General features: G+C 43.5%; 1 protein-coding gene across 3 annotated transcripts in view; it reads right to left on the bottom strand.

The window, feature by feature from the left end:
* PDZD2 (PDZ domain containing 2) overlaps nucleotides 1–15,685 on the bottom strand; it is a 139,522-nt gene that overhangs the window by 29,820 nt on the left and 94,017 nt on the right. For all 3 annotated transcript variants that reach the window (XM_051804702.1, XM_051804701.1, XM_051804703.1), the window contains 7 exons: nucleotides 11,175–11,286; nucleotides 9,038–9,186; nucleotides 7,839–7,958; nucleotides 5,226–5,340; nucleotides 3,451–3,524; nucleotides 3,072–3,297; nucleotides 1,953–2,070 (listed from right to left, as the gene is read on the bottom strand). In XM_051804702.1, the coding sequence (XP_051660662.1) occupies nucleotides 1,953–2,070; nucleotides 3,072–3,297; nucleotides 3,451–3,524; nucleotides 5,226–5,340; nucleotides 7,839–7,958; nucleotides 9,038–9,186; nucleotides 11,175–11,286 (914 nt within the window). The remainder of the gene's footprint in view (nucleotides 1–1,952; nucleotides 2,071–3,071; nucleotides 3,298–3,450; nucleotides 3,525–5,225; nucleotides 5,341–7,838; nucleotides 7,959–9,037; nucleotides 9,187–11,174; nucleotides 11,287–15,685) is intronic.

The following is a 15,685-nucleotide window of genomic DNA, read 5'->3' as shown; positions in this document are numbered from 1 at the left end:
AGGGGGAATGGCTTTAAACTGAAAGGGGGCAGGATTAGATGAGACATTAGGAAGAAATTCTTTACTGTGAGAGTGGCGAGGCACTGGAACAGGTTGCCCAGAGAAGCTGTGGATGCCCCATCCCTGAAAGTGTTCAAGCCAGGTTGGATGGAGCTTTGAGAAACCTGGTCTAGTGGAAAATTCCCTGCCCATGGCAGGAGGTTTGCAACGAGATGATCTTTAAGATCTCTTCCAACCCAAACCACTTCATGATTCTGTGATTGTTTAGTTTTGTTTTCCCAGTTTCTTAACTTTTGCTTATGGTGCTCAGACATCTGGAGCTATTCAAAAGAAAATATCATCAACTAGGGATATCATTAAAGCAATCTCCACAATTGCTAAAGCATTTGCTTTGAACAGACACTCTCAAACAATCTACTTCTGCTGATTTATGATGGGCTACTTGTGACAATGAAATTGTGCTTGCACTGTGAATACACACACTAAAGGCAAAATGGCAACTGCACACGGCAGCCTTTGGTAACCTGCACTTCTGGTACAGGCTCAGGAAAGCAAAGGGTGACCTATCAGTTCTGCAGTTGCGCTGCTGCTCTGCCCACCCTTCAGACTTACACAGCTATTAGAAAGTACACAAATGGAGTCACTTACACAACCACATGACTGAGGGGGGGAGCTCAGATATAGAGGAGCCGGATTCAAACCTCTCCTGGCATTGCCAAGCCAGTATTTGATTAACAAAGCTTTCCAAAAATCAAAACCATCCTGTAAGTTTTGGCTTGTGGAGCCATAAATCGCTGATGGGATAACAGAAGCAACGTCTCAGAGAAGCAAGCCAGAAATCTGGGAAGGACGCCTGGATATAATCAATCACGTAAACCTAATAAACAATACAGCTGTTACATACAGACGTAACCAGCACTGCAATCTTTTCCAAAGAGGCTTACAAGTAAGCAAGTTACTATTAAATACTGTTTCCTATAGACATTTCTATACAGTAGAAACTTTCAAGGGTTTTGGCAGCAATGCCACCATAAAATTATCTTCTTCCCTTTCTCCAAGAAATTGAATTGCTCTATCACAGTTTTCCTGATGAGCAAGGAAACAGAAAACACTCTCTAGTCATGTGAAAGCAAGGGATTTGCTCAGTCTCCCTGTACCAGTGCTCATACCACACATTCAGTGTGGATCACACAGTCCCAGCGTGTCTTCAGCACAACCTCCCCTCTGGAGCGATGCTCTCAGTACCCAACAGCATTTATGCAGGAACACAGAAAGGTGGAAGATTTCCTCCAATGGTTTTCAAAAATAAAGCCTTCAGGAGAGGAACAGCAAATAAGGCTCCATCACTTAATCCAATGTAAAGCACAAGGGAACCCTAGGAATGATTGCTTCTCTTTTATGGTTCCTTAAAGACATCCAAACTCCAGGACAGAGTAAAGCAGTGGGGCAGGTCAGCCTGCAGCAATCCTGCCAGACCGACAGTAAGGGCAGAAAAGTGCTGCTGTAGCCATGGGCACAGGCAGCTGCAAGAACATCTCCCCCACCTCTTTTTAAGTGAGTTTCAGGTGACTGAGCTTTTAGCAAAGCTCTGCAAATTTCCTCCCAGTCTGGGGTCTCTAGCTGCAACTCTCAGAAAAAGACATGAGGCTGCACTTCTTGCTGCCCCCCTTTCTCAAAGGGTGCTATTAGGCTCAGCTTTCTGTATAGAGAATTTATAAAAAAAAACAAACAACAAACCAAACCCAAACCTTAATAATCAAACTGCTTCCAGCACACAGAATAATGTTTCCTGGGTATTTAATATCACTTTGGAATGCCTTTATTCAAATGTTTTCTTTTTGGTGAACTCTTAAGTATAAATTTCCTCCCTGCTACATCAACCAATTGGTGAAAACAAAGTCTCAATCGATTTTATTGTAAAATCACTCTAGCATGTTTCTGCTTTAACTAACCTTAATCTGCCATCCATTTTAGCCACTGATCCTGGGGCCAGACTGTGAATGTATATTCCGGGAGAACTGTTTTCCAGTGTGAGGCAACAGGCACCAATGCCAAGCCCAACCCCTGGCTCTGTGAAAAAGAAGTACAAAGAAATGTGGCAGATTGCAATCACACAGGACACACAAGTGTTTGTGTTCCCACATCCCATCTGAGATCAGGACTCATGTATTGTTTCAGGGCTGGCCTTAGGTGCAGTCAGTCAGGAAGCCAAGACCGATAAGTGGAAATCAGGATTGAAAATAGCTGATCCTGACTGTTTTCTAAGATCCATCACTCTCAGAAAATACTTTGTGTGCCGTGGGAACCTCCTGGAAATGTCGCACAAGGTCTGATCTGGTCCAAGGCACAAAGGAGTAGGGGTAGCAATCCAATAAAGATGTCACTTAAAATTATTGCAGAAAACACGAGCACAGAAGACACTGCCAAATGTATTGCTCTCTTTTGTTAAATATCTGCATGGTATTCCTCAGCAAACAGGCACAAAGGAAAGTGAGGCATTATCTCTGGTTCAGTGATCACCTCTGTCCACTTTCACCTTTGCTTTCTTTCAGGTAACAACATCCTGAAAGTAGGAACTGCTGTACATATTACATTCTCTCTCCAAATTTTGAATTCAACTCTTAAAATCACCATATTTTAAGTCTTAAAAATAAGTATGTTTGTTCCAGCACATCTAGCACGTGCTTTGAGTTTATCGTGAGCAATTAGTGATAATGAGAGCAACCCTCGATGAGAAGTTCAAACAGGTCACCTGGGAACTTTTCAACACTGTGCAGCTTTGTCTTCCCTGGAGCTGCCCTTTAGCAAAAGGGCACAGCCACTTGGGATGATGGTCATCTGAGATGATTCACATTTGTCTGGTATCTCACAGCCTCCCCGTTTCAGCAGCATGGACACTGACTGCTACCTGTAAGAGCCTGCTGGCTCTGGAGCAGCAAAATGTGGAAAGGGGAACTCTCCCCCGTTCAACACAGGCAGGTGATCTGGATATAAGAGTCTCTAGTCTACACCCAAAAACTCCCCTAACAAGCAGGGATTTGTTCTCGAAGACCATTTCAATGGACCCTGACCTTTATTGAGTGTCACATCCATGACGATCCTGTCCTTTGGGCCAGGTCCTTTGCGGCTGGAGGAGGAACCGTCCGCCTCATCGAGGCCAGGGACTGGGATGCCCCCGCTGGCACTGGAGCTGGGGGAGCTGGAGCGGCTCAGCAAGGTGGGAGTCACGCAGGGTGTGAGGCTTGGGCTGCGCAGCCGCGTGCGCACCGTCAGGGTCACCACACCTTTCTTGAGTTGCTGCAGAGACAGCAGAGAACCCCAGTAAAGTGACACAATACACCAGTTTAGGCCTACAGTAATTTGTGGCAGCAAAAGAATATAAAGCTGAGGGCGCGAGATGCCAATGAATGAAGAGGAGCACGGATCTCTCCTGCACTACATCCATGTTACCTTAAACCTCTGAATGGCCTCCTGATGGGTCAGTCCTTGTAGAGACTCTCCATTAACTTCTAGGATTTCATCCCCTGGTAATTAGATACAAAAAATGAAGTCATCAATATAAGACTATAAAGATTTAAAACATCTTTCCTGTACATTAAGTGATCCACTACAATGAGGATTCCAACTAACTGCTCCGTAAAAAGCCTTTTACTGCTCTCAGTTTATTTGCACTTGTACTAATGCCTCTACAAGTTAATAGTGATGAATTAGCAGAGTAAAGACTGTTCTCCAGCAGAGATCCTTAAATTGGTGTTCTCATACCAACAAACAAGCTGAAAAAACACTATGGATTTTAACTAAAGTCTGAAAATAGATTATTATGACATGAAGTCCAATGGGACTATAAAACTGCCTTTCTTTTGTAAGCAATAACAGAAGAAATGAGAAACTAAGTGAAACGCTACAGTACATCACTTCAAAGCCTGGTCAGAGAAAACTAACCTTGCATCCACATGCAGAAAGCAAATGTGTTCTCTTACTAACTGCCTGCAAACAGAGAAGCATGTAGTGCACCACTGTGATAGCACATGTCCTTCTCACCCCAAGGAACACATCCTGTCAGACCTCTACCAGCTTCCAGGCTCTGGGTCTTACTACTTATACCTACCTGTGCTGATCTACCTTCATTTTATTAAAAGAAGGGTCAACATGATCCATACCCACTTTCTGCAATTTTACTTGCATCTGTGCAGAATTAGATGGGGCGATATCATCAGATAAGTCTACCCCTCCTCTCCTTCCATAGTCTCAGTAAAAAAAAAAAAAAGAATAAAGGAGAGTATGCAAGCTATGAATAGCCTGCAAAGGCTTGCTGGGTTTATGGGACAGCTGCTACTTATTGGCTTCCCACAGCAAGTGCACAACCTATGATGCAGTGATGCGAGCTTCCCTCTGGCAGCAAGTGTGAGAGTTAGCACCAAAAGCAGCCTCAAATACAACAAGTGTGATAAGATGTAAAGAGCGGAATGATGATATGAGAAGTAACACAGGAGCAGCTTGAGAGAAGCAAAGTAACACAACCCCTGCAGAAGAGTTGTAAATCACTGCTCTGAACTCATGGTCACTTTGTATTTTCAACAGTGTGTAAGAGTCTGTCTGCCACAGCACTCAGACCAGGGTGTAACACACACAGAGCAGGCTACACATCCAGCTCAGAGACCAAGACTGGAAAAGCACTGATAAAATCAGGATATATCTGCTTCTCTAACCAGCTGGGTGATCTTACTACCAATCCCATCCTTTCTCTTCTCTTTCTCTGGTTAGAACTCTTACTTGTCGATTCTTGTCAAAATCATACCAAGAGGCCCAGAGAGCATAAGGGCCCAAAAGAGCCTCTCCCAAACATGTCTCTCAATATAACCCCTTCTCAGACCAGCATCTTTAAGCCAGATGTTGGTTAGCTATCTATATATGTTTTCCTGTCAATAACCCTTTCCAACTGAAAAATTGCAGCTTATGGTTTGGACAAATAAAGTTCATGGAAGAGGAAGGGGAAAAAACCAACCACCACTATGCTGTAGTTTCCCCTTCTCAATATGCAATATAATCAAGTTAGTTGCTATTAATGATCTTCCACAGGATGAACAAGCAGGGTGTGTTACATCCTCCACAGCCTCTTGCTGATGGCAAGGTGCCTAAATAAAGCCGTACTTGAATTTTCCTGCTGGACGGAAGTAATATCCCACTGTGGTCCTTGCTGTGTGGTTGGATTCTCTCTGCCATACCTTCTTTAAGCCTTCCATCAGCTGCCGCTGCTCCACTTGGGAATATAGTCTTCACAAAAATTCCCATGCGTCCACGAGCAGAATCCTGACCTCCCACAATGCTGAATCCAAGACCCTACAGAAAAGGCAGGAGAAGACGCACAGCTGGCGCATTATTCTATTATTCTATTCTTACCTGTGTAAGAAAGACTGTTGGTAACATACAAGACAAATGAAAGATGAAAATCCAAAATCATCTGATGAATTGCAATGCCATCTGACTCTCTCCTTGCATTTCCTAATTTCTTTCACTCTAATATCAACACACTTATCAGCCCAAAATGTAGCAGCAGGCACCTTAAGCCTGCATTTCACCCTAAGCTGAAATCGCAAAAATTGTACTTCGAGATTACTCTGGGTTTTTTAAAAACACTAGGCCAATGGCTTTATGTTAATTCCATTCTCATTTTATAAACAGTAACACACTGCTTTTAAACTGACAGACAGTAGATTCGCACTCCTGAGATCTATATCCAGGATTAACTGTAGATTTCTCTTATGTCACAGATCCTACATTTCCTCAGGAAGAAGAAGAGCTTAAGAACACAACATAAGGTCAGTGCTACAACGTCAGGAATGTAGCTGAAAGGGGAATGGCAAGTGGGGGTTGCCATTCACATGTACATTTGTAATTATTCTGGAGACATGTATCGTGTTGTATTTAAATAAATCTAGATCAATAGATTCCCCAGGGCTCCATCCATTAGATCTTACCCCTGCACTGCCCCTGTTGGTATGGGACTATCTTCAAAGCTGATCAGGGAACAGACGAGCACAGCAGAATGAACCCTTCTGCTGAGTTATTTCACAGACAAATCACTTCCTTGATTTACTCCCCCTCCCCATACTTCCCCTCTTGTCCCTGCTGTACATGCATTTTTAAGAATAAAGGGAGAAGTCACTGACTGGGTGGACAAGGGAAGTGGAAAACTGTTTTTCTTTAGTAATATGAAGCTATGGACATTATTAGTGCCTTGGGCAGTGCTCTCCAGCTGATAGATGCTGCCAGGGCAAGCACTGTGTTGACAACCCAATACAACCACCAGCTCTTTTGTTTTATTCCGTGAATATAAAGCAGACCACGACAGTTTGTAAGTTAGTAATTTGGTAAGACCTTACTGATTTCTAGAAAGGAAGCACCTTAGGTGTGCAGCAAAAACAACTAACTGTTCCCTGTGCAATTATCAACTACAAAGCAACCTACAGAAAGCAGGAGGCTTCTGCCACTCCCCCACCCAGACAGAGTAGTTCTCCCCACAGTTCTGTGGGATGGGTTGGGAGAAATATGTCTGCAAAGTACAGCGGCTCCTGTATTTGCCCACCTTCCCAGAGAGGCGCTGCCACTGCATAGCAGAGAATCACCCCTTGCAGATCTACCTACAGATGAAGAACTGGAGGCAAACATGTGGCTCCCAGCCACCGACACCGCAACTCTGCGGAAAAACTTTTCAAGTCCCAAATCTGCACAGAGATAATAAATCAATGCTACTGCACAAACTGTACACAGTGCAATCCCTAAATAACAGAGGTGATCACCCAAAAGGTGGGTGGAAGGCACCCACAATGGCAGCTGTTTTACATGGTTCATGATCACTAGAGTCTGCATGCTTCCAGCTGCTTCTAAAACCTTGGAGCTAACTGCAGAAAGATAGGAGAGGGTGGCTTACCCCAAAGGAAGTAATAATCTCATTTGATGAGAAAAACAGAGTCAAAAAATAGGTACATGAAAACTTAAGAAATATTTGCTTGGAAATGTTATAAAAGAGTTGAAGCTCCTAAACCAAGGGAAGTTAAAACAACTGCCAGTCTACCCAGAGAAATCACTGTTTCTAACTCTTTGCTCAACGTAGAGCACAACAAGAAATTTGTTTTGCATTTGAGCTTGAAAGTCAAAACAAGTCTTCTGTAGTCCAAAACATATCCATCTGATGACTTTAAAGAGTATTTAATGAAAAGACATGCATATTTTTAGCATATTTATATGACAGCTACAATACTAGTGTGGATTGCATTAGGGAAAACAATATACACCTAGGTTAATGTTTGTCTATTTTTCCTTAGCATTCAGCCAGCTGGTATCTAGCAAGTGTGTAAACACATTACTGAGGGGAGAGAAGAGGACTTTTTGACCCAGGGAATTCAGTGCTCTCAGATAAGCAATAAACCAGGAACCTGTCTTTGGGTTTAACCCTTAATTTGCATCCAGATTCCACAGAAAGAAAATATGCTTGTTCATAAATATGCCTGTGAATAGGTACTCTTCTGTAGCTGCATCAACTTTGCACAAACATATGTATTTAAAGATCCACAATTAATATTCTGTATGTCAGTAGTGACAAGATGCACCATCTCAGAATGAAAGTCACCCTGTGTCAAGTGTGTGACACGAGCATCGCCTCCCCTGTATTTTGCAGGTGTAACTTTGGCACTTATGTTTGAACACAGGATTTGTTCACCATTAGTATTATTACTGGCTACTTTGAGAGCAGCTGGAAGTCCTGGGTATGGGAAGACACCTCTCAAATGCCAGCTCTTGCTACACGTGAGAAACCAGCCACATGCAGAAATCCTCACCTTGCCTTGCCCTTTCATCAGGACAATGTTGGAAATGATGGACGGCTGGGTTAGTCTCCATGGAGATTCCACTTGGGCAGCACTGAAGGAACGGGTAGATTTCTTCACGATATGGTAGTCCTAACAAACATCAGCAAACAAGGGAAGTTGCTCTGATTGCTTGGCACAGATACTGGGGACGTCATACCGGGAAAATTGCATGTGTGGGGGAAGAGAGATGGAGTATCTTACAGATATATTCAGAAAAAAAAAAGTTCAAGGGATGAAACTCCAGCTCACTTCAGTCAAAGTGAAACTTGCCACAGTAATTTCCCCACATTTTGCACAGTAGAATAATTTTGTAATGTACCAGTCACAGTTTCAATTAAAAAGATTAAAGGTAACCTCATGATATACTCAAGTGCTTATCCAGGAAAGGGAAAAGAGAACAGAAAAGAAAAAAAGAAGAAGATAAGGAGGGAAAGGGGAAAGGTGAAGAAAGAAGAAGAGAGAAGAGAGAGAAGAGAGAGAAGAGAGAGAAGAGAGAGAAGAGAGAGAAGAGAGAGAAGAGAGAGAAGAGAGAGAAGAGAGAGAAGAGAGAGAAGAGAGAGAAGAGAGAGAAGAGAGAGAAGAGAGAGAAGAGAGAGAAGAGAGAGAAGAGAGAGAAGAGAGAGAAGAGAGAGAAGAGAGAGAAGAGAGAGAAGAGAGAGAAGAGAGAGAAGAGAGAGAAGAGAGAGAAGAGAGAGAAGAGAGAGAAGAGAGAGAAGAGAGAGAAGAGAGAGAAGAGAGAGAAGAGAGAGAAGAGAGAGAAGAGAGAGAAGAGAGAGAAGAGAGAGAAGAGAGAGAAGAGAGAGAAGAGAGAGAAGAGAGAGAAGAGAGAGAAGAGAGAGAAGAGAGAGAAGAGAGAGAAGAGAGAGAAGAGAGAGAAGAGAGAGAAGAGAGAGAAGAGAGAGAAGCCTACATTATCAAATCATTATTTTAAAGAGAAAAAGGGGTTTTTTTAAGTGAGCAGCCTTAGGACCTTGTGGCCACAGCAAGCAGTATTTGCCTTCACGATCCCCAGAGTAGTTCTCCATAGGTGCTCAGGCCTGGTTTCAGTCCCTGTGACGTACCTACATGGTCTTATTTCATGACCCTCACTCCTTTCTATGAGCTCCAGACAGATGTCAAAGGACCGAGCACAGCGAGGTGCTCACAGCCAGCCTCGCCTTTCCACCCACCTGTCTGGCTCCTGCTGACTCCAGCTGCTGGGGCAGAGAGTGCTTTCTTCCACCTCGGGAATATTTCACTGCTATTTCATAATTAGATTCACCATTTTCCACTGTCAGCTCATCGTCTTCTCCCACAGACTCCAAGCGGGATCCGGCACCTAGGGAAAACGACAGAAACACATCCTGTAAACATCTCAGAGCTGCTTTAACCTCTCACCAGCAAGCAATAATCACCTCCTGCAAATCTTAACTTAAACAGTGCCTTAAAACAATGCCATGCAGTTCCCAATTGGGTAGTTAGAAACCAGTTTTGATCACACTCACCCAAAAACTTTTCCTGCTATCACAGGTTTTCTACAACCTTTCAGTGATGCTGAACTTCTCAGCAGTGTCACTTGTGATAGTAAGGAAAAGAAGAAGATAATTGAGCCGTAGCTCAGGGACAGAAAAGAAATTCAGCTGTTCATACCCAATGGCATTTGCCAGTGCACTAAGCTCTCAAGCTTCATTTATTTAAAATTAGAAGACCTCACACTGTAGCAGTATTCATTTCTGAAAGTGTCATGTCACTTTGAGCATTTTTACTGGAATGGAAAAAGGAGAAATGTGCCAAATAAACTCTATTTTCTTTTCTTCCGGCCACAATCCTAGTTGTCTTGAGGAGAAGAATGCAGAGTTCACATAAGAAACAGAATTATTAGTCTTGAAGGACATCCTGTAATTAGCCAGAGTATCCCACTCTTCACACCAAGGCTCCTCCAATTCTCATTTTCTCTAAGGTCCCCGCAGGATTCTCAGTCACAGAAGTTCCTGCAGATTTATCCCTGTCATTTCCCCACCACACAGGGAAGGGCCATTAACCCCTATTTTACAGATGAAAACCCAAGACATCCGCCAAATTCGCACAATCTGGATTTCATGACAAGATTTTAAGATTGGTTTAAAGTAATGTGAATCTGGAGCTGACATGGAAAGCAGAAGCTCTGATTTCCTTTCATCCTCACTGCCCTGTCTGTGCCCTGGGAACAGGGCTCACGCGTCATGGGCTGAGGCAGAAACACTGCAAATTTGCCCAGGAGAGCCCCAAACACGTTTTTTGCCACCTCCTCCTTGCCTGGAGGCTGCACAAGCATCACTGCCAGTGCCGGGGAGGCACGGAGCATGGAGCTGGGGCAGCCGCTTGTTTTCCCTCAGCATGAAATCAATCCTGCTGACGCATCCACAGGCAGAATTCACACCCACTGCCCAGAGCGCAATTTAAATCCAATCCTTGGTTCGGGGTGTAAAATTATCTCTGCTTTTAAACTCCTCTTCCCCCAGCACACAGGTTGCTGCTGCTGCACACAGACAGGGTAGCTATCTCGGCAGGACCCGGCACTCTGGCACTTCTTTCGCTGCCAAGCCCTCCTGGCACCTACAAGCTAATGGTTTCCCATCACCTCTCCCTCACTTCTTCTAGGATAACAGTTATATTTCTGTGTTTACTGCCCATCTCTCAATGCAGCTTCCCTTCCCACGCTGCAGCCCAAGCTGCTGGATGCTCCAGGCTCACCCACAGCCCAAGGGCATCAGCACCCAAGGGAACTGGGGCTGGATCCCCAGTGATCCATCAACTTAGAGCCACAGGGGATACTGGCAGAGGAGCTCCCTGGAGGATGCTAAAAATATATGAGAAATTGGAAATAGAGGTGAACACAGGAGGCAGAGAGCCTCAGAAAGCATCAGGAATGAGAACATGATCAAGCTCTGCACACAGGTTACTGTTAAGACTTGGGGACAAAGCAACAGAAAGTTTGGGGACTATTTGTCATAATGGGCATTTTGGTGATGGCATGTTGAAATATGTCCCTCCATCTCAGTAACACAGCACACTGAAATATACAGCAAATGTAAATGTTCAAAAGAAAAAAAGGAACAAGAAAAAAAAAAAAAGAAAGAAGCTTCCAAAGTTTTGCATAATATTTCTGTCCCTACAATAGTTCAACTCATGAGGCTGAATGCAAACATCTTACAGATGGGTTTTTCCTTCCAAAATAAACTAATGTGGTCTTCAAAGGAAAGAAATGCTATCTCACTTCTAGAGAGCTAAAATAAATACACAACAGAAAAATTCTACTACTGCTATCTTTTATCAACCCAGCTTTACCTTGGGATCGACTTCTGTATTTCAGTATGCCACTTCCCAGAGTTGGACTCTGGTTGTTTCCTTTGGACACTTCTGCACAGGCTGGATCTTGAGACTTCTCAGTTTCCATCACCTAAAAAAAAGAAAAAAAAAAAATTGAGCAGTTGATGCAATTCCTCTCATTTTTACTAAGGGACAGAAAATTCCATTGCATATCATCTTTGCTTCCAAAACACATCATTGTATTAAGCCAGCACACATTTCTGTAAGCAATTTTTAGCAATGCCTTTGGACACTGTTGCACATCTTACCAACAGGCAAAGGTACAGCTCTGTATGGCCAGGCATCCTCTGCAGGGCACCACACTAATGTCCCCATAATGACTCCACCACCCATGGTACCTCATTCAGGTGCTTCTGCATGCATTTTATCAAAATTCTTATGTAGTTTTTTATTGCAAGCTTCCAGAGACATCACATATTTATAGAGGAAACCACTTTTAAAAGTGTTATTTTATTGTTACTGTCTGTGACTGAATGCTAATGCAATGGATGAAAAGCTTATTTAACAGAAAGTTAAGAAGATTATACCGCTAAGCACTTAAAAGCCTAGAAATGCGTAATTTAAATTTACATGAGGAATCATAACACCGTCACCCTGAGTAAAGGCACTAGGACAGGAGTCCTCTGTTTACCAGCTGTGTTTGCCCAGATGCAGGTGACAAGGTCACATATCCCCTGCCTCCTGCTCCTGTGTGGTCAGGGATGAGCAGAGCTGCCCATGGGCAAAGACTCTCCCCAGTCCATGCGTTTTGGAAGACGCTGGTGAACTCCTTCTCCACTCTCTGCTCCCTTTACCAAGCTACAACAGTCACGTTTTCCAGGATGTGCCATCTCACCGTGATCCTCAATACATTCCCCCATGCACACACCAATTCTTCTACACTCTCACTCCATTACCCACTATGCATCCTCTACATGATTATTCACACGGTTCATGGCAAGGATGACAAAACTGCCAATACAACCTCTACTAGTAGCATTAAACCTTTAATGTACTATTTAAATTGTTGGAAGTCAGTTTCAAAAAAAATCCCACCCAAGTGATGAAACACTTCACTGTAAAAATACTTTCTACTTCTACTAGTCAATCTTAAAAATGTCAGTCTTTCCCAGAACCTGCTTCCTATTCCCCAGTCCTTCTTATCCTCAAGGTAAGAAACTCAAAGTTTATCTTTTGTACAGTCTAGACTTCATGATTTCAGTTCGAAGGGTAGAAACGTCAGGAAAACACAAAACTGGCAGAAAACAGGAAGCTGGAAAACTGCTCTTTTTTTCTCCCCCTTCAAGATGAACATCTATAAGTAGTTTACACAGAGTTTGGACACCCTAGCTAGTTCTTTTTGATTTTTCAAGGCATTGCAGCAACTACTTCAGAGTCCACTTCTAGTATCAAATGCTTTGCAGCTCACAGCTGCATGTACAATCAGATCCATCTGATTCATTCATCAGTCTGAAAAAAATCAGCACTTATTATGTGGTCATCCTAATGAGGGACTCATTCCAGAAAAGATGTAAAACATCAGATTCAAAACCCCACCCATCAGCAATCAGGCCACAGTCAAAGTATCACAAACTCTCCCTACAGGAGACTTCTGGGATACCCATAAGACAGCATAAGCATCTGAAAATGAGGTGGGACCTCATGGATCTCACAAAGTTACAATGAAATTTACCACACTAGTAAAAACACTCTTTATGAAGTGAGAATGCCTCCCATGCAGAAAGGTAGAAATCATTTGCACAAACACAAAAATCATGTAAGCTGGAGGTTTAACAGGTGTACAAAACAATCGGTGCAGAAGGGTAATGTTAACTCTGTGGTGGAGAAATATATGAAGCACAGGGATGAAGAAAAACGAGAGGGATGCCTCACCAAAGCAGACAATTTTGCCAGCATGCGTTCAACTATCCTAACAGACACAGACGAGTCTAACCTGATTTTTCTGGAGCTGAGCATAACCCAGCTCAAGTCTGGAGCTGTAGAGCTGTTTGGTTTCTGCCATGTGCATGGACATGGGCAGTTACACTTGGTAAGACCACACAACTCCCAGCCCAAAGCTGGACTACTTCCTCCAGCTCAGAGGATGGTGGAAAAAATGACTTAGTTTGTAAAGTGTACAAAGAGATGGTGAAATCATTTTTGCCAGGGCCAATTTCCACTCAGAGCCCAGGTTAAAGGGTGACCTGTTTGGTACATCTTGTGTTTCTACTACATGGACTTTTGAGTTTGATTTGTTGCTTAAATGATGGGTTTTTTGCTTACATGTATTTTGACTGTGCCACAGAAGCAAAGTACAGATGCACTCTGCAGCTACACAGATTTCCATCTGGTGGGATGGGAGGAAAAACAGGAGACAATTGCCACTTGCATTAAAACTGTGCACCCCCTGCTCCTTCCCCTCATCGCTGCACAATCCAGGAGGCTGTGAGCCTATAGACATCAAAACCCCAAACCCCACATATGATCCCCAGAAGGGCATGTGTGTGTAAACATGGATGCTAGGCAAAGCCTCAAGACATTCTCAGTAGCTTCCTGAAATTATATTTTATCTAACTTGGCTTCAGACTACAATAAGGAGTTAAAAAAATTAAATTACCTACGTCTGTGTTTCTTTCTTGTTTTAGCAAAAGTATTTTTCTGACATTAATTATAAACATGTAGGGAAAGACAGTCTAGCATTTGCAATGAAGCAGATATTCTTTTTAAGTTGCTGAGCTTGCCTAGTAAACCACCAGGAGTTCTATCCTATTCAAAAAACACTTAGAAATCCGATCTACAAAGCTTGCAAGAACTCCCCAAAGGCATGTGTCTGTCGTATTTGGCTCTCCTATAACTTAGACAAGAAGAAAAACCCAGCTCCACCTTATCCTTCTGGCCGTGAACGTATCCCTTTACTGTCTCGAGGCGGCTGCCCAGGTTTAACCATGCCATTTTAATTTTCCTCACTTTCAAGGAAATGAAGCTTATTATTCCAGTTCTGTAGGTCTCGTATTAAACTAAACCAATAAATCCTACCCAATGCCGTCCCGGCTTTAAGGACAAGGGGAGCTTTAACACACACAGTAGTTTGAAGTGAGATCTAAAAATAGAGCCCATTTTGCCAGTTCATTAAGTAGCTCCGGGATCAAGTGATGGTGACATCTCAATTGATTTCAAAGGAAACTGCGCTATCAGGGACACACGGTCCTGGCACTGCACCAGGACGAACAACTGCCCTCGGAGTCCTCGCCCGGGCAAAGCTCCAGTGTGACCAGGTTCTTAATGAGGCGAGATGAGGAGCAGGATTATGACAGTCTGCATTGTTTAACTGCAAACAGCTTGGCAATTGCTGCCGATCTACAAAAACGAGACGGCACACAGGGGATGATACAATTTAATAAGCAAACTGCTTTACTGCTGCCCTTGCAGAGCTCCTCAGCTGCTGCCTTCCCCATCTGCAAGCCCACCTGACTCCCCACGCCACAGCCTGGCTTGCTCTGCAGAACACGAGCACCACACAGACAGTTTAACCTGGTAGTTTGGGAGTGAAACAGCGAGGATCAGACTGAGAACTCTGCAGCATGCCAAATTCAGCTCCACCTGCACTGGCACAGCAAGTCCACGAGCAAGACCACTGCCTTTCCTCAGAGCAGCAATGTGGAAGAGGAATGGCTGTGCCCCTGCACAAGCTCCATGGGGTAATTCCTCATCTTCTTTGGTCCTGACAGTTTTTCCTTAAGCAATACTATTCCAAACATTTAAACGTGAAACATCCCAACACTGCGGTATGTGGGGTAACCATCAGGATGGACCCAATGGGTCTACATGAGGTGCCAGCACAGACCCTCCAGAGAAACACACAAAACACCCAATGCAAACCTGGCTTCACCTGCTTCCTGCACAAAGTCTTTCTTCCTAGCCTCTTGAGACCGGCTGATGCCTTAGACCCTTAACCTTTCCAAAAGTTTTTGAGATTTTCTTCCAAGATCTGTTATAATTCTAGCTGTTCTAGTTATTTGTGCAATTATTTATTGCTTTATGGGGCACAGCATGCTTTAAGCCTTAAATGTATCTCCTAGGCAGGGAACTCCACATGCCCCTTTGCCTTGCACGGAAAGTAAAATACCTTCACTTTTAAATTAGCTCTTTTTCAATTTAATTGAATCCATCTCCCAGATAAATTACAAACTGCAGCACTATAATTTACGAGAATTAACATTGCAAGTGATGCAGAGGACACGGATTTTCTAATCTTGGATGGCACCAACTTTTTCATGCCTTACTGTTCTGTTTTAGGACATGCACAAAGACGCCCAGACCCTGGAAGGAGACTGATGAGCTGGGACACACTGCATCAGGGGCTGCAGCACCCAGGGGCATTTTTCCAAAACACAGCACCTCCCACTGTCCAGGGAGCTCCATCAATTCAGCCATGGGGCATACAAGAAGTCCACAGATTTAGTAATTTTTGGTGCAAACTAGAGGACTCC

Source organism: Manacus candei, unplaced genomic scaffold, assembly GCF_025592945.1.
Source record: "Manacus candei isolate 608988 ecotype Guabito, Panama unplaced genomic scaffold, ASM2559294v1 h1tg000061l, whole genome shotgun sequence".
Lineage (NCBI taxonomy): Eukaryota > Metazoa > Chordata > Aves > Passeriformes > Pipridae > Manacus > Manacus candei.
This window is presented reverse-complemented; position numbering and strand designations above follow the sequence as displayed.